This window comes from Moschus berezovskii, chromosome 16, assembly GCF_049115385.1.
Source record: "Moschus berezovskii isolate FMDL1 chromosome 16, NW_MosBer_1.0, whole genome shotgun sequence".
Lineage (NCBI taxonomy): Eukaryota > Metazoa > Chordata > Mammalia > Artiodactyla > Moschidae > Moschus > Moschus berezovskii.
The window spans coordinates 68,912,014-68,930,615 of record NC_142475.1 but is presented as its reverse complement, the minus strand read 5'-3'; the positions used below and the strand labels follow the sequence as shown (position 1 = coordinate 68,930,615).

General features: G+C 35.0%; 1 protein-coding gene across 3 annotated transcripts in view; it reads right to left on the bottom strand.

Moving 5' to 3' along the window:
* Nucleotides 1-239: 239 nt before the first annotated feature.
* The window catches only part of MYBL1 (MYB proto-oncogene like 1), a 37,651-nt gene continuing 19,288 nt past the window's right edge, over nucleotides 240-18,602 (bottom strand). The window contains exons 8-17 of one of the 3 annotated variants that reach the window (XM_088844446.1): nucleotides 17,902-18,006; nucleotides 14,556-14,789; nucleotides 12,975-13,343; nucleotides 9,284-9,426; nucleotides 8,569-8,683; nucleotides 4,936-5,052; nucleotides 4,742-4,846; nucleotides 4,122-4,301; nucleotides 2,745-2,869; nucleotides 240-1,528 (exon numbers count right to left, since the gene is read on the bottom strand). In XM_088844446.1, the coding sequence (XP_088700572.1) occupies nucleotides 1,468-1,528; nucleotides 2,745-2,869; nucleotides 4,122-4,301; nucleotides 4,742-4,846; nucleotides 4,936-5,052; nucleotides 8,569-8,683; nucleotides 9,284-9,426; nucleotides 12,975-13,343; nucleotides 14,556-14,789; nucleotides 17,902-18,006 (1,554 nt within the window). In that variant the 3' untranslated portion in view covers nucleotides 240-1,467. Of the gene's footprint in view, nucleotides 2,870-4,121; nucleotides 4,302-4,741; nucleotides 4,847-4,935; nucleotides 5,053-8,568; nucleotides 8,684-9,283; nucleotides 9,427-12,974; nucleotides 13,344-14,555; nucleotides 14,790-17,901; nucleotides 18,007-18,602 lie in introns of all 3 variants that reach the window. The other 2 variants (XM_055432511.2, XM_088844445.1) reach the window with 2 other exon arrangements.

Sequence of the window (18,602 nt, the reverse complement as noted above, 5' to 3'; positions counted from 1 at the left end):
CCTACATTTAAGGTGTTGACGGAAGAGTCATTGGAAATCTCTAAAGGCAGTTGAAAATACGGCTCTAAATGAGGCTCAAGAAATGGAAATGTATTTTCATTTCTTGAGTAAAGAGGTCAAGTTGTGTTAACGGATGAAATCACCTGAAAGGAGAAAAATGGTCTAAGAACAGAATATTGGGTTAAGTCCTTCTAGGGTCAGTCAAAATACAAAATCTGAGTGAAATGAGCAATGCCATGTCAGCTTGTACACAGATGCTTTATTTTGGATGTTAACAGTCAATATTGTATGCAAGATTCTCTTACAATGGAAAGTTTTTTCCCATACATCAAAAAACTCAATTTAGTCAGGGTAATGGCTGTATTAATGCAAAAACCTTACAACAAAATGCAGTATTATATGTGTAGTCAGTTTCCATGCAAGTATGGCTGCTACATGTTATGTCTGGCATTTTTAACATACTGAAAGAAATTCAAATTGAACACAACAGTATAAAAAGTGATTTAAGATGTCTGACATGTTTAAGATTAAAAAATCTTCTTGCAAAAAGCAACAAAGCAGTTAACTGGAGGATTCAACCAATACCAACCGAAATATGTACTATGTCCAAAAATCCCAAGCTTATCTGCAATATATTACATGTGGGATAATTTAATGCTCAAGAAAAACTATGCTTTAAAAAAATATAGCTCTTCCAAGATATTATACTTTGGTAACTGGAGACTATGTACATCCAAACCAGCCAGGGGCTACATTAAAAAAAAAAGAAAAGATAAAAGGGAACCATTATGTGCTATTAGTTCAAGGTAACTGAAATTGAAATGATCCAGTATGATTTTGCTACAATCATTGGTTTTACAAAGTGAAATTTCTGTGAGAAGTTCACTAATTAGAAAGCAATCAACATACTTAACAAACATGCTAGGAAGATTCAAATTGGTTCATCTGTTATCAACAAGGCATAATCTTAGTACCACACATTTTCTTCACTTCTCACTACATATAATATGCAAAAATGAGCAAGTAGATTTAAATAGCTTAAAATCCTTTTAGGTCTACTGTTCAAAAGCTAGGCATTAAAATACTTTGTATTTCCATTTCCATCAACAGAGAATCTTAAGCTGTTTTTGTTTTAAGGCAGAGCATTTTGGTATTTGCAAGAATTTGCCTGGTAATGGTTGATTCCATTAAGTTAACTTGAGAACTTGCCATCATCATACTTTTTATGTTTTCACACAGTGCAAGTGGTGGTCGCTCTTTCCTTCTCTCATAGCAGCAAGCCGATTCTGCTATTTTCTATAGCAGCATACTTCAGGAGTGGAGAGGGAGAGAGTGTGTCAATTACAAATAATTACAACTACAGTGTACAATTCTATTTACCTGTCAGTGTTTAAGTTGACAGCATACCATTATATGTTTCAAAAAATTACATAAAATCTCTACACAAAAGCAAATAAAGACATTCTTTCAAGAAGAAATAAAGTAAGTGCAAACACCTAAAACAGGCAACTGAAGCAACTGTTGTAACCTGTAGAGAAACACAAAACATTTATAAAAGGACAAATATTTTTATAAATAAAAGATAATGTTCTCTACTTCTTAAACATTGAGTAAATATAATAAACTTCTAAGTGCAGGCTGTTTTTAGGGACCAAAGTACCATATTATTTTTTTAAACAAAATGCAAAAATTTCAAACACATACACAAATCACCAGATTAATTTATATGACCCCCCCATATAATTTAAAAAGAAAATATTAAATTATTATTTAGTACATTTTTAGAACTACTTTATAACCAACATGATTTAAAGGACATAGTGCAATATTTAGGTAGATGTGACATACAGTATAGATACTGAATTCTTTGCAGCTATAACTTACTACTGTTTCATAAAGTCAAAATTGTTCTTTACTATGTTATCTGTAATAACAGGAAACAACATTGGCTTCTAGACACCCTGTATAGGTATAAATATCTACATTTAAGCTTTAAAAATGAAAATAAATTATAAAAACAGACTTCTTTCCAATTTACAAAGTTTTCCTGCTCCTACATACTGTACAATACATTCAACAAAACTCTCAGCTCTTCTGAGATTTATGGAGAAAATACTGACTCTTTACCAATAAGGAAAAAACATTTTTGCAATGCCTTCTGTTTTGAGGACTATGCTCAAATAAATACATTTAACACTGTAGTTAATTTTACTATTTTTTGAAAAATACCAAAAATTAGTAGTGCAACTTTCATTCTTTTAAATGCCTTCCCACTGTGTTTCTCTGTAAATGGTAGCCTAAGTAAATCAGAAGATAGGCAAAAGTACTTCATAAGGCCATGTGTGCTTTCTGTATAGAGACTAACTTCAGAAATCACACATACTCATAAGACCTATCTATAACAAAACTGCAGCATCAGGAGAGTAGTAACATATATCTTCTGAAGAAAAGATGTGAGAATTTACTTTCAGAATATCCTTGAACATTCTAATATGATTTCTCCATCTTGTTCTTTAAAAAGAATTTTTAAAAATCTCATGTCTTAAAAAAATAAACTATGAAATTGCCTACCCCTTACTTAAGTGCCTAGCTTTCTGCTTGCCCAATATGAAAAAGGATGCAAACCGTTCTAGGGCTGTTTTAAAACTTTAAAAACAATCAACAAAAACATTTCATTGCAGCCTAACTTAGTACAGAATCTAGTAAGGGAGTGGGGGCATTTCATCAGTCTTAGTAACAATCACAGTATGAGAGCTCTTGAAGTGCTGCCTGTAGCTGTATAAGTACTCAAATATCTTCTTGCTTGTTCAGTCATGATAAGTTGGTCTTCTGTCTTCCCATAAACCACTGTTTCCCATTCACAAGTTGACTAGGAAGGAAATATTAATAGTGATATGAAAACTACTAAGAAAATTTTCCATTCTACTTCACAATTAAGACTTTTAAAAAATCAATTAATTGACTGGATATTTGATAAATAATTACTATAAAATGTTTTTGACAATGGCATTGTGATTCTTTTTAAATAACGATGTTTCAAAATCATATACTAAAATGTTTATGATCAATTGTTAAGTCAATGTTTTAGCCACATATAGGCCTATGAAGGCAGTTTAAAAGTTCTATTTCCACAACTGCCCCTCAAATCAACTCTGGTTTATTTTTAAATTGGAGTATATAGTTGTTTTACAAAATCAGTCTGAGCACAGAAACATCAGTCTTTAGTGCTTCAAAGTTTGGCAAAAGATTTAAAGAGGATATAATGTCAAAAAATGAACCGAAAATGCTTGATGTCTTGCAAATTAGGAAAAATAATACAAAGTCAAGTTTACACTTATTTTCCTCTATTATCAAGGTTACTACTGTATAGGTATGCCCTCCTATGTAACAGATTTTCCTGAAAAGTTCTGTGTTAAACACTGGTAAATCAGATCATTTTAAACGGATTCAGAGAATGTGCTACACGGCTCTGTGAAGAGCAGCGGCTCAATAAAGAGGTGCCACACATCTGACTGCCAAAGATGTTTTCAAGGAATGCTTGAATGCCAGGAATGCTAGTTCTGTAGTCATTGTGGCATAAAGAAGAGAACTTTTTCCTCAGTGACCTCTCAAATTCTCTAGGTTGAATTCTTAAGATACAGTAAAAAATTTTCCAGCTTTCATTTGCAGCGACATAATGGCTGCACAGTATCTGAAAAAAACCATTTTATTTTACAACTATGAGCCAGAAAGTTCACTGGAAACCATTATACCAACAAAATCAAGTTGAAACTGCTTCCAACCACTTACCCTTTAAAAGTTGCAATTCGGGCTACAATTATTTATTACAGAAGAAGTGCCAGAAGTAGATTTAGGTATTTTTAGTTTAAGAATGAAATAGTGCTTAAGAAATCACCAGGAGAGTCCCCAACTATAAATCCAGGTGTTTATATGTGCCCTGATGAGTGAGTCTCTCAGAAACCCAAATCTAGTTTGAGTGACAAAACAATGGTGAATGTCTAGTTACTGTTATAGTCAATTTTGAATTTAAAAGAAAAAGTATGATTTGTGATCAGTAGGTCCAAAGTGATAACTGAATACACAACAACGAAAGTCACTGAAAGAAATTTATAAATTCATACCTGAAGATTCTTTTCCAATGTGACAACTTTGGAAGTGTTAGGGTTTGGTTTCTTTTTATTAAGTGTATATGTTTTGTTGGTTGAATTTATATCTTGTTTTTCAGGAGTCAAGTTGCACCTATTGTCATGTATTTCCAATAATGGTATCATTAATAAAGATGTTGTAAATATATTTTCTGACTAAGAGAAAAAAGAAAGAGGAAAATAAAGTAACTAATTCAAAAATGGAGACAAACAGGACTATGGAGTAAGTGGTAGTGGAAATCCTGTGCATGTCCCTCCAAGAAAGCTTTCGCTCCGATGAAATTTCTAGCAATGTAATGAAATTAAATATTTAAGAGGTGAACCAAAGATAAATACTGAAATTTCAAGCTTTGAGGACTACCACTCTTTGACAACATCCGTAAGAGAGCTAACTTCTCTGAAAACAAAACAAATATAAAAACCAAGGACGTGAATGAAATATTCTCTACAGTTAACTGTTTCTCTCTGAATTAGGCTGAATAACACCAATGGAAACCCTCTATGATCTCTAACGAATTAACCACACAATGAGTAAAGCACAAGAACCACTAGAGTTTAAAGCAACCATCTTAATATAAGGAAAATCCTTTACAAACCTGCAAGTCTGAAAGGTCTTCATTTAACAGTTGAGTACCTGGTTCTTCTTTTTCCCAATTATCTAAGATTAGTGATTTTCTGACCTTCTTGACAGAAGCAGTATGCTAGAATGAATAATTTACAATAGGGACATTATGGCCAAGTCACTGGAACATGATAAAGATTTTTATCAACAACAATACAAAAAGGTCACCTCTTGCTTGCAGCTTTTGTAAGCAGGTTCATCTTCCTCTTTGAGGAATATGTCTGTTCCAGTTTCTTCTTTTAAAACTTCCCGAATGTCTTCCTCCAAGAAGGCAAGTGGCTGTGACTAAATTATTTTTAAAAGGAATTTTAAAAAGCCTTTTATAGCACTTCCTTTTTTCTCCCCTTATATAGAAACCCAACTTTTATACTTTTTCACTATTGGCATAATTTTCCCCCAGCCCCTAGAGATATATAAGTTGAATAAATTAACGAATCCATTCAATGGCAAAATAATATTGCACACTGCAAGCACTGAATGAAGTGTGCCACTTCCTTCAGGGCAAGGCACTAAATAAAATCTTCCTTTGCGGGAACCCATTATAGCTCCTGCTTCAAACAGAAGCTTCAGAATTAAAAAGAAGAGAGATTACTTCCCTATTTTTACATAAAAATAGGAAACAGAATAAATCTGGACGAGAGTAGCTCTCCTTATCCTATTTTTATTGTAGTTATTACACAGTGTGTAATTACTAGTTTGCATGTTTGTCTTTCCACTACATGTGTGAGCTGTTTCAGAGTTTTTTCTTCTGTATGCATCTCTCCACACCTAGCCTTAAGCTGAGAGCTGAGTCACAGTGCTCAGGAAGCGTGTGTGTGTGCACGGGTGTCTGTGGCTGTCCATGTGTGTACTGGAGTGTGCGAAAGGAAGTAAGAGTGAAGTCGCTCAGTCGTGTCCGACCCTTTGCAACCCCATGGACTGCAGCCCACCAGGCTCCTCCATCCATGGGATTTTCCAGGCAAAAGTACTGGAGTGGGGTGCCATTGCCTTCTCCAGGGGATGTTCCCAACCCGGGGATCAAACCCAGGTCTGCAGCATTGCAGGCAGATTCTTTACCATCTGAGAAGCCCTCAAATAACTAAGCACACTATATAACTCAGAAAAAAATGTAAATTATATTAAGACATACCATAGGTCTTAAGATCTACCATAACCAAGAACTGTTTTAAAAAAAAAAGTAATCAAAGCTCCACTAAATCAAAGAACAAACTGGTAGCATGTAATGACCAACAGCTTACGTTCCCAGTCAACAAAGTTACAGAGAATAGCATCCATACATAAACGAGATTTCACAGTACTTACAAAAACTTTAAAATGGAAACAGACTGTTTAAAGTGTTCTTATCTATATCCTGAGACATGCAGGAATTATGAGTATTTCTATGTGTTGCTCTAAGCGCTCTTGTGTTAAGGATTACGTTTCACAAAGAACATGGGTTATGTGTTCTTAGAAAGGAATCTGGAATCTGTTCTTTCGCCTATAAGAATGCAAGTGCCCAAAGATGTGGTGCATATATATATTATAATGGAATACTACTCAGCCATTAAAAAAGAAAGAAAACAACATCATATACAGGAACACTGATGGATTTAGGAGATTATCATACTAAGTCAAGTCAGACAGAGAAAGGCAAACACCATATGATATCACTTACATATGGAATCTAAAATATGACACAAAGGAACTTACATATGAATCAGAAACAGACTCACAACAAAGACAACAGACTTGTTGTTGCCATGGAGGAAGAGGGGTTGGAGATGGAAAGACTGGGAATCTGGGGTTGGCAGATACAAACTATTACATATAGAAAGAATAAAAAACAAGGTATAGCACATGGAAGTATAATATTATTCAATATCCTGTAATAAACCATAATGGAAAAGAATATGAAAAAGAATGTATATATATGTAACTGAATCACTTTGCTGTACATCAGAAACTATCTTGACATTGTAAACTGACTATACTTCAGTTAAAAAAAAAAAGAATACAAGTGTCCTAGAAAGCCAAAGTCTAAGAAGCACATTTGATCCTCAGTAAGACACATAAGAAAGCTGAGTGGCTAGCACACAGTAGGTGCTCAGGAAACAACTGGAGAAATGAAAAGTCAGCTCGCTGCAAAGGAGCCTGAAGATATTTTAGAAATTTTACTTATAAAATCCATACTTTCCTTTTATCTTAAATTTTTGATGAAAACGACCTATTTTGGCAATGGATAAATTTTTCCCAAACATGAACAAACTGATAGAGACTTTAGATACCTGAAACCTAATTTCTTGTGCACTATTATTAAAATAACAATTTTTATTCAAAGTATATGTTGACGAAATGACCCTGAGGAACTGTCAGAATTTTTCAAATGTTTTCAGATTATTGCTTATTTTTAGAATTCTCAATTAGGCCACACACCCTTATAAAGGCAGGAACCACACCTGACATGTTTAACATTACATCCCCAAAAGACCAGCCCAGCAGCTGGCACCCATGAGGCACTCAGTCAGCATTTGTCAAATTAATGATCTTTTAAAAAAAATGAGTAACAAAATGCTGAAACAAACTAGTTAAATCAACTAGGTAAGTCCATACAATGGAACAGTACAAAACATTAAAAGTTATACGATAAATGAAAGGTAATTTCTTTAAATGAATGCAATTTATTAAATTTAAAAAGGTTACCAAAAAGTACACAATGTGATCCCACTATTATTATGTATATGCATAAAAACTAAGAAGTTTAGAGAACGCTAAACTTTTTTTTCTTATAGCAGTATATGGAGCTAAGTGGCAAAAAGACCTGATCAATCCTACTATGTACCCTCTAAAACAGCATTTCTAAATAAGGAAAAGACTAGAACATTTGAGTGCGATACATGCTTTTTCGTAGAAAACTGATTAGATCAAGTAAACCAAAATTTATTAACTGATTTACATAACTAGAGTACCCTGCTGCTGCTAAATGACCATTTTAAAAATCATATTTTATTTTTAATGTACCTAATTTGTCAGAAATCTATATCTGCCTAGAATCAGAATGCTCATGGCTCACCTAAGGTACTTCAATATTGACAATATATATATATGAAAGTACAGATAACCCTTCCCACTTCCATTAACATACTACTGCTGTTACCCATCATTATTAAAATAATAATAGCAGCAACTAAGCACATATTACTTGAATCTTAGTACCAGCCCCTTTATTTCTATTATCTACCTTCATAAATAACCTGCTGGAGTGTTTTGTAATATCCACTGAATAAAAGAGGTAACTGAGCCTTAAAGAGGTATCGTGATCAGTTTCATAAATATTACTAGGAATGTGTTTATGTAATTTTGTTGTTTAAATCGTTAAGTTATGTCTGACTCCTTGTGACTCCATGGACTGTGTAGCCCACCAGGCTCCTCTGCCCATGGGATTTCCCAAGCAAGAATACTGGTGTAGGTTGCCATTTCCTTCACCAGTGCTTATGTATATCAAAACATTAAAATTATCTTATTATACTGTAGGTAACTGCTACTGAAACTACTAAAAGGTAGGTTTTAGTATTAAGAAATGAGTTCTACTGACACTTGATTTGCTCTCTCTGGATGACATAAAGAAAGTGTGAATTCAAAACAAGCCAAGCAAGGGTTTATTTACAAGAAGAAAGATTAATACAAATTCAAACTTATAGGAGGTATGTCTTTTTAATCCAGTTCACTGAACATCTTTTTTAAATGTTAAAAATCAAGGATAAAAAAATCTAAATTTGTGTCTTATTAAAATTAGGAACATTTTTAAAAATAAAAGATACATACCACAACTTTAAGAGGTCCATATTTTTTCTCCTGAGCAGCAAGCGCATTCTTAAAAGGAGTAGGAGTCCTTGGTGTAGTACCCAATATAGATCTTCTGATAGTAGGTGTTCTAAACCTGTCCAATCATTCAGATATTTGTATTATAGTCAAAATTTGATTTCATGTAAGAAAGACAAAGCCATCATAAAAGCACACACTGAATTTTTCTTGTATATATACATGCTTTAAATATTCCAAGACTTTCAAAATATGCCTGCCTAAACTATTCTTTCCCAGCATCAGAGTCTTTTCCAGTGAGTCAACTCGTCTGGATGGCATCACCGACTCTGTGGACATGGGTTTGAGTGAACTCCAGGAGTTGGTGATGGACAGGGAGGCCTGGCGTGCTGTGATTCATGGGGTCGCGGAGAGTCGGACACGACTTGAGCGACTGAACTGAACTGAACTGAAACTATTCTTATTCCAATCATCTTAAAACAGAAAAAAGATTAATGTAGAAATAAGTACTAAAAATGTTATTTGCTTAAGATCAAACTTCTATACTACCTTTAGCTGATTTCAGGTCTCCTAGGGATAAAATTCAAGGTTATGATTTTTTTTCATTCTAAATCTCATATGAAAAGGATTATGATATACATATAAATGGACAAAAAGTTAATCTACTTTTGAAACTGCCTCCCATTTTCTTCAACACAATTATTTAGTATCTACTTACCCTACATTTTCCTTTTGATCTTTAGGGGTTGTTTCCTTATGAAGAGGAGTTGTAATGAGAACCTTCTGCCCACAAATAGGGGTTGATGTGAATGAAGGATTTTCTATATTAATTTGTTCATTTCCAGGACATGTGTTGAAAAACTAAAAAAGAGAGTGTACAGACAATTTCTAAAATGTCAAAATCCTACACAAATATCAAACTGATTAAATTTTCAAGATATTTCTCCATTCCTTTTAGGAAAAGATACCAATAATAATATATTTACTTTCCACTCTATAAAAATAAAGTTCCATGAGGGCAGGAAATTTTGTTTTGTTCACTGCTGCCTCCCCAGCTCTGAGAACAGTGTTTAACACCTAACAGGTATTCCAAAAATAGCCATTTAACAAAAATCCAAAAGTGACAAAACACAATAAAAATTTTCCAAACAGTATATCTTACCAAATGAGAATCTATAGAAGCCATTAACTAGCTGCTTTGCTAAAGGTAAGCTTTGTACAATGGTATAACTGAAAAAAAGTTTTATGATTTTATTAATAAATTATCTTAAATGCTCCTTTCTATAAGAACATACAGAATTCAGAGTAAGTTTGTGCTGTGCTGTGCTTAGTCACTCAGTTTTGTCTGACTCTTTGCAACCGCATGGACTATAGCCTGCCAGGTTCCGCTGTCCATAAGGATTCTCCAAGTAAGAATACTGGAGTGGGTTGCCATGCCCTCCTCCAGGGGATCTTCCCAACTCAGGTCTCCCCGGGCAGATGAGCGGGCAGATGAGCAGGCAGATGCTTTATTGTCTGAGCCACCAGGGAAGCCCAAGAATACTGGAGTGGGTAGCTTATCCCTTTTCCAGAGGATCTTCCCAACCCAGGAATTGGACTGGGATCTCCTGCATTGCAGGCAGACTCTTTACCAGCTGAGCTACCAGGGAAGACCCAGAATAAGTTTAACTAATAAAAAATACAGCTGTCTGGCAAATGTGCCTATTTAGAACACAGATCAGAAACTTTGAGCAGTCAAAATTGGTATCATAGAGTCCATTTTCCAAATGACACAATTTACACACTGGATTTTAACTTACATACAATTGTGAAATACTCATTTATTTTTGTAGCCAACAGATTAGAAGTAATGGTAAGAAAAAGTAGAAACTGCTTTAAGGCTACTTATAATTGGAATGAGTTCTAGCTCTATCACTTCTGATGCCTCCAAGTCAAGGGATAAAATCTAAGATCTTTGCTATGGAATATATGTTCTTTATGGGCTTCCCAGGTGGCTCCAGTCGTAAAGAACCCACCTGCCAATGCAGGGGATGCAGAAGATGCAGGTTCAATACCTGGGTTGGGAAGATCCCCTGGAGGAGGAAATGGCAACCCACTCCAATATTCTTGCTGGAGAATCCCATCGACAGAGGAGCCTGGCGGGCTACAGTCCACAGGGCACAGAGTCAGACACCACTGAAGCAACTTAGCACACCACAGCACAGCAGACAGTCTTTATAACCATGCCTCAGCTTCTCAGCCACTGTCCATCTTAGAATTTACTCAACAAAAATTGCAGGTATGCAAAACTCCAAAGACAGAAAACTGCTAGTGAGATCAACCCAGGTTCACTTTCCTCAGGACCCTGTGTAACTCCTGAGGGTGCACTGGGTGAGGTGGTAAATTTTCAGAGAAAACAGTGGCTGTGTAGTTACTACCAGATATTCATCTTCCCAGCATCAAAATGTACCTCCAATAATATCCCAACAGCCTCCAACTTTACTTGGCCATTAAACTTCCTTCTTCTTCCATAAAACTTTTCACCTCTGTCAATACACTTGAAGCAAATACCAGCTTCATCTCTTTCTTACTGATCTTGGACAAATTGCTTAACTTCTGAATTTCATTCTAACTACCTCCAGAGGTTTTTTGCAAGAGCATTAACTAAGATACTATAAGAAAAGCATTTAGCACACAGCCTTGAATATGGCATTCATTAAGACAGACAGTATTATAAAATCAAAGAAACAGTTTGCCCCAATATAAGTTAAGTATCTGCTGCCCAAAGATATAACTATAGGAGAAAGCAGGTAATCCCTGACATCCCTAGATGACCTTCTAACACATGCAATTCTTCTAAGCAGCAGCTGTCTAGGAATATATACCTGGTACCTCTAGAACAGTCAGTCAGGAAACTGGCTGTCTGTCTCAGTCCTGCCATTAGATAACTGTGGGCAAGGCATTTTCCCTTTCTGGGCCTACTTCCTGATGAGTTCTACAAACATGTGGAACTATGTATCTAAGATATCCCTTTCAGCTCTAAACAGTGTAAGATAAAATGCAACTACTTCACTTCCTGGGATATTTTTCTGATTTATCATAGCTCAGCACTCTCCTATATATACATCTGACTACAGTATACATTTTTATGTGTTACTAAAGAAAAGACAGAGGAACTAGAGATCAAATTGCCAACATCCGCTGGATCATGGAGAAAGCAAGAGAGTTCCAGAAAAACATCTATTTCTGCTTCATTGACTATGCCAAAGCCTTTGACTGTGTGGATCACAATAAACTGTGGAAAATTCTGAAAGAGATGGGAATACCAAACCACCTGACCTGCCTCTTGAGAAACCTGTATGCAGGTCAGGAAGCAACAGTTAGAACTGGTCATGGAACAACAGACTGGTTCCAAATAGGAAAAGGAGTACCTCAAGGTTGTATATTGTCACCCTGCTTATTTAACTTCTATGCAGAGTACATCATGAGGAACGCTGGGCTGGCAGAAGCACAAGCTGGAATCACGATTGCTGGGAGAAATATCAATAATCTCAGATATGCAGATGACACCACCTTTATGGCAGAAAGTGAAGAGGAACTCAAAAGGCTCTTGATGAAAATGAAAGAGGAGAGTGAAAAGGTTGGCTTGAAGCTCAACATTCAGAAAACGAAGATCATGGCATCTGGTCCCATCACTTCATGGGAAATAGATGGGGAAACAGTGGAAACAGTGTCAGACTTTATTTTTTTGGGCTCCAAAATCACTGCAGATGCTGATTGCAGCCATGAAATTAAAAGACGCTTACTCCTTGGTAGGAAAGTTATGACCAACATAGATAGCATATTGAAAAGCAGAGACATTACTTTGCCAACCAAGGTCCGTCTAGTCAAGGCTATGGTTTTTCCCGTGGTCATGTATGGATGTGAGAGTTGGACTGTGAAAACAGCTGATCGCCGAAGAATTGATGCTTTTGAACTGTGGTGTTGGAGAAGACTCTTGAGAGTCCCTTGGACTGCAAGGAGATCCAACCAGTCCATTCTAAAGGAGATCAATCCTGGGTGTTCATTGGAAGGACTGATGCTAAAGCTGAAACTCCAATACTTTGGCCACCTCATGCGACGAGTTGACTCACTGGAAAAGAGTCTGATGCTAGGAGGGATTGGGGGTGGGAGGAGACGGGGACAACAGAGAATGAGATGGCTGGATGGCATCACTGACTCGATGGACATGAGTTTGAGTGAACTTCAAGAGTTGGTGATGGACAGGGAGGCCTGGCGTGCTGTGATTCATGGGGTCGCAAAGAGTCAGACACAATTGAGCGACTGAACTGAACTGAAAGCAATGAAATAACTGCTAGTATGGATATCCAAGATCTAATTCAGTCGAGCTCATCAACAGTTGGAAACATGAACAAAAACAACATGACTACCTGTGAAGGAGAAAATGGTAGTGTTTTCACCGGTGTGTGTTTTAGTGCTGTGTTACCACCATCGTTGAATGAGCCATCGCCAAGCTCGCTGCCTGGGGACTGGCCTACTCGCATTCTTCTCTTCTTTCTGAGGATGGTTGGCGGAGTGCTAAACTTAGCCACACTTGGGGAGGTTAAAGGAACAGCCTCGCCGTCTGCCCCGTTACAACCGTTTTTTTTCCCTTCGAGTACAAGACTGACGTTAAACTGACATTCCATGGCGCCTTCGTTGTGCTGAATTCGCATTAGTTTAACTGGGGTGGACTTGACAGGCGAAGCAGCAGGGTCAGAAAGATCGAAGCTAGTAACATCACTCCATGCTACAGGATCCTGCAACAGATTAAATTCTTAACTAAAGTTATTAATATTAAAACCTGGTTACATCTAGTCTTGAACATAGGATGATGATTTCCAGAGTTAATTAACTACCCATTTTTATCCACAGAAATAGGTTCTCCTTGGTTCTTTTTTTTTTAAGCAAGACCATCTGAGAGGAACAGATTATGGTTTTACTACAACTCCAATTTGGAACATTACAAAATAACACTTCATCTAATTCAGTAGCTGAAGCTTATTAACAAAGTATTTCAAACGAAAGGAACAAATTACATTATTTTCATAAAACAGTATAGTTTGTCATAAAATTCCACATTCTATTCTATCAGAAAACTTTATCGTACATCTACATAATCATTTGGTAAAATATACGGCTTCCCTGGTGGCTCAGATGGTAAAGAATTTGTCTGAAATGCAGGAGACCCGGGTTAGATCCCTGGGTTGGGAAGATACCCTGGAGAATGAAATGGTAACCCACTCCAGTATTCTTGCCTGGAGAATCCCATGGACAGAGGAGCCTGGCGGGCTACAGTCCACGGGGTCGCAAAGAGTCAGACACGACTAAGCAACTGACACACACACAAACACACACGGAGTATCTTCAAAGTGGTCACATACTGTGATTCAAAAATTCAATTTAACCTAAGGACATAATCATGATTTTGCACAAAGCTTTTTACACATATCCTTTAATTTGTAATACTGAAAAAACACCACCAGATAAATGTCCAATAATAACAGTAAGTTGGATAAATAAAATTTGCTACGTTCATATGATAGAATACAATCAAAACATTTATATTCAAGTTTAAAAACAAGTTAAGAAAACAGGGACATGATCATGGTATACTGTGGGAAAAAAATTCACAAGCATTAGTGTACATTTGCATTTAAAAATATATGCATATGTTTTATATGTATAGAACAGAGCCTGAAAGGAAATACCTCAAATTATTAACTCTAGACTTATGGAGAATTTTCATTTTCTTCTTTAATTTTCTCTACTTTCCAACTATCTCTAATATACAACTTGTATAATAAATATACACATATTTCTTGCCAAAAACCACTGCAAAATATCAGAACAAAATTAACCATAAGGTAATGTGCAACATAAAACTGGTGAGTATCCATTAAACTGTTTCTGAATATGAAACCACATATCTAAAATTGAGGTTTTTGATAATTTCATAATTTCAAACTTACAGATTCAATAAGTTCTAGAGTTTCTGCAAATTCTGGGATGGTCTGTAGAGAGGACAGCACGGCGTTTGCCTCCACGGCCAGGAACTTTGTAGGTGAGTTCTGCTGAGCAGACACAGTCTGATTTTCATCCATACTGTAAAACTCACTAGCATGCTCCTCAAGGCTATTTAGAGTATTAGACATGCTGTCATCCATGAGGAAACTACCAGGCCAGTTAGAAAAGCTTCCAGGTTGCTGAAAGTACAGAAGAAATTTGAACATTACTTGTCATTCCCAACCTAAGCAAAAATGTGGATTTTAAGTATGAGTTTTTCTAGGACAACATACTTTGCAACATTTCAGCTAAAAATATAGTAGCAAATATACCATCTTTCCTTAAAATTGATGCAAATTTTTTTTTCATTAAACCTCATGCTGACTATATTTCTTTTGTCTAACTCACATTTTTTTTTAAACCTATAAAGTCATGGTGAGATCAAACTAGTATGTATATACTACAAAATAAGGTCCAAACTCCTAGAATCTAACTTTTCTCTACCTTTCAAACGCCATCTCTCAACACAAGCCCTCTTCCCAGGGAATACTGAATACCCAACTGTAGTACTTGCAATTCCTGTGAGTTTTGGTCTTTTACCCTAGAAAAAGGGAGCATTCTCTTTATTTAGAAGGCTCAACCTACTGACCAGGAAAAATTCCTATCCCTCATTCAAGATACAGTTCAAATATTGGGAAGTACTCCATCCTATTATACACTATTAACTGTTCTGTTTATAATAATGTCCAAGTTCATCTCTTTTGCTAGTATATATTCACTGCCTGTCTTTCAAGACTAAGCTCAAACAGGAATTCTTCCAGGGAACCCTTCTGACTACCTAAATGTCAATCTTCTATGAACCCCCATAAAACTGTGTGACTTATTTTATCACACTGTTTCCCCACTGCAAAGTAAATCCTTTGAATTCAGGGACTGTGCCATTTTTCTTGATCTCACTAGAGATGTACACTGGCCAATTTACTTATCTCTTGAGCCTAGTTTTCTAGTGTCTCATAACGAAAAACAAGAAGCGAGATCTTGAAGACCCATGGTTAAGAAACAATACATAATCTGAGAACTGTTAAGAATGGCAGATTCTAAGAGCTTCCATCATTAGGAAAAAGAAGTTTTTTTTTTCCTTTGTCTTTTTCTTTTCTTTTGGTATCTATATTAGATAATGGATGTTCACTAAACTTAACATTATGTAAGTAAAATCATGATGCTGTACATGTTAAGCTTATACAGAGCTATACATTAATTATATCTCAAAAAAATAGGAAAAAAACAAGAAGCTACAGGACGTAAAGTGTACAGCATGGTCCAAAGACCCTCTGAGGTGATGAAAATGTTCTGCACTGGAGGCTGCTCAACATGGGCGCCACCAGCCATAAGAGCAACAACAGTGTGGCGAGTGCAACTGAGGAGTTGAATTTTTAAAATTTTGAATTAAATGTGGCTAATAGCTACCATATTTTAGAGAACATGGTGCTCAGCCCATTGGAAGCACTCAATAAACAGTACCTATTACTATTAAAATTAAAAATCACTAGATGTAGTAGATATTTACAATAGCAAAATGTTAAGTCTCGAGTTAAGGTGAAAAAAAAACTTTCCAACACTGTTTCAAAACAAGTTCCTATAAAGAGTCCTATAAATAAAAGAAATTAAAGCAATCTTATTTCACTAGTGTAGCCACCTCTGAGTTTACAATCACTTTTTGGAGATAACTTCCAAACCACATACATTTCAACTTAGTTTTCAGGCAGGAAAAAGATTCAAAGAGGGAGCTTACTAGGCCCACTGGCAAAACCATAGATTTTTTGTAATCTCAAACATCTGATTCTGAATGCCTAGTAATTAATTTGCAGAGTTAATACAAGGATTACCAGGAATACATCTAGCACATCTACAAGAGTGGAACATAATGAATACTCAGAAAAATGGCAATCATTATTACCACATAATTGTCTAGAATAAATACTTTATATGAGTATAGAATCTGTTATACTGGGTGCAGCAATTTCCCTCTAAAATCGCCAGTCTCCTTATTCAACCAGATCTTTATGACAGTGGATTTTAGATAGCAAGTTTGGAAAAAAATAATTAGTAAACTTTCTCCTTTTTTAATGCAAAATAGCAATTCTTTTAGTTAATTATATTTTCCTATTAAATTACAAAATTACACTATTATCAAAAATTTTTAATGTGCTTAAACCTGAATATATTATCTATAAATGTGGACCCTCTAATCATGGTTATTTATTTGCAGTTTCTTAATATAACTGAAATTAACTTTAAGTATACTTAAGGTATCCCTATTTGCCCATGGTATTTGTAGTTTCAAAACAAAAATTACTTTTTCCATGGTATTTATCTCATCCACTACAATTAACAAATGTCATTTTTATTAATATTCTCTGAAATGATTTAAAGAATCACCAGTTGCCTCATAATACTATTTCAAGCCCTGAGGTTATTCTATTTAGTGATTTTGTATTAGTTCCCATCACTCTAAATATACTGTCCCCTGACTCAGCCCCAGATCAAGAAAAACTTTCCTAAATGTAAAAAATCCCAGGATATTAAACTTTCAAAATTGTCACATTTAAATACAAACTTTTTTCCTTCCTAGCACAGCCTGTTTAACTTACCCAGAATCATTGTCATGTATCCTGATTTAATACTCATAGTTGTTCTCATCAACCAAACCTCAGACAATACTTTTCATACCTGATAACCAAAACCCACTTCCATTGAAAGATTTCTTTAGACAGCATAAAACTTAAATGTTCCCTTTTCCTATATTTAAAAAATTATTACTTTTTCCAATGTACTGAATTTGTGTTCTAATACAGTAAACAAGAAAACGTTTTCAAAGGGAGAATAAAAATAATTTTGAAGCACAGAAATCTCTTTACATATCTAATTAAATTCCTTAAGTTTCTTTTTTTTGTCTATTAAGGCCATTATCACATGGAATGTCTAATAGAAATCAAAGCCTAATCTAATCCACACATTTTCACAAATATACATATTGAAGATTATACCTTAAGTTTGTTTGATATTATTCAAGAAGCATCTTAATACAAAACACTGTGAAGTATGTTCCAAGAGATGCATATCAAAAATAGGCAACTTCAAAGTTGCAAATTAGAAAAACTATTTTCAGTCCATATTAAAATCTGAAATCACAATGAATATGCTTTCCACTTGCTAGCATACAAAAGTTAGTGCTGATTAAAACTATAAAAGCATATAAAGCACATAAAAGATTCTAACAATAAACTCTAAACACTTTAGAGTATTTCTTACTGATGGAACTCGTTTTCTTCTAACTTCATTCTCAGCTGACATAAGAAGCAACTCAAGTTCCTTTATTTTTTTTTCCTTATCAGGATCTTCATCTACAAAGGGTTGCTAAAATAAGTTAAACAAAAGAGAAAAAGCAGATTATTTACAAAATTGTTTTATTATTACTAATGCTCTAAGTTTTATTTTCTTCTATGCAACATAAAGTCTGTTCTCTCTAATAAAGCTTAATACTACAAAATCCCAAATACTCAGTATCACACTTCTTCTGGGACCTTAAAGAGGTGCTGGTAAATATTTTCAATTTAACAGAAAAGACTTGGGAAATTTAAATGTATGAAAAAACTTACACTGCATCATCTAATCAATTTAAAAACTTATGTGTGGAATTTGTTTTAATTTATTGAATCTGAATACATACATTCTATCCAGTTTAGTAAAAATATGTTCATTCATAACTTGAATGTTCTAAATTAGAAGAATGAAAGAACCACCTCACTGGTGTTGTGAACTACTTTACATTGGTACAGTTTATAATTCTCAAACACACAAACTTTCTCCTTTAATGTTATAATACTCAAAATAAGTAGTTCAGATAGTATTGCTTTTGCCAAAATTTTATAGATGAGCAAACAGGCACTATTAGAATTTGAAAATGTTTGAGTGTTTCCTTTGGGGTTTTGTTTTGTTTTTTAATAAATAAA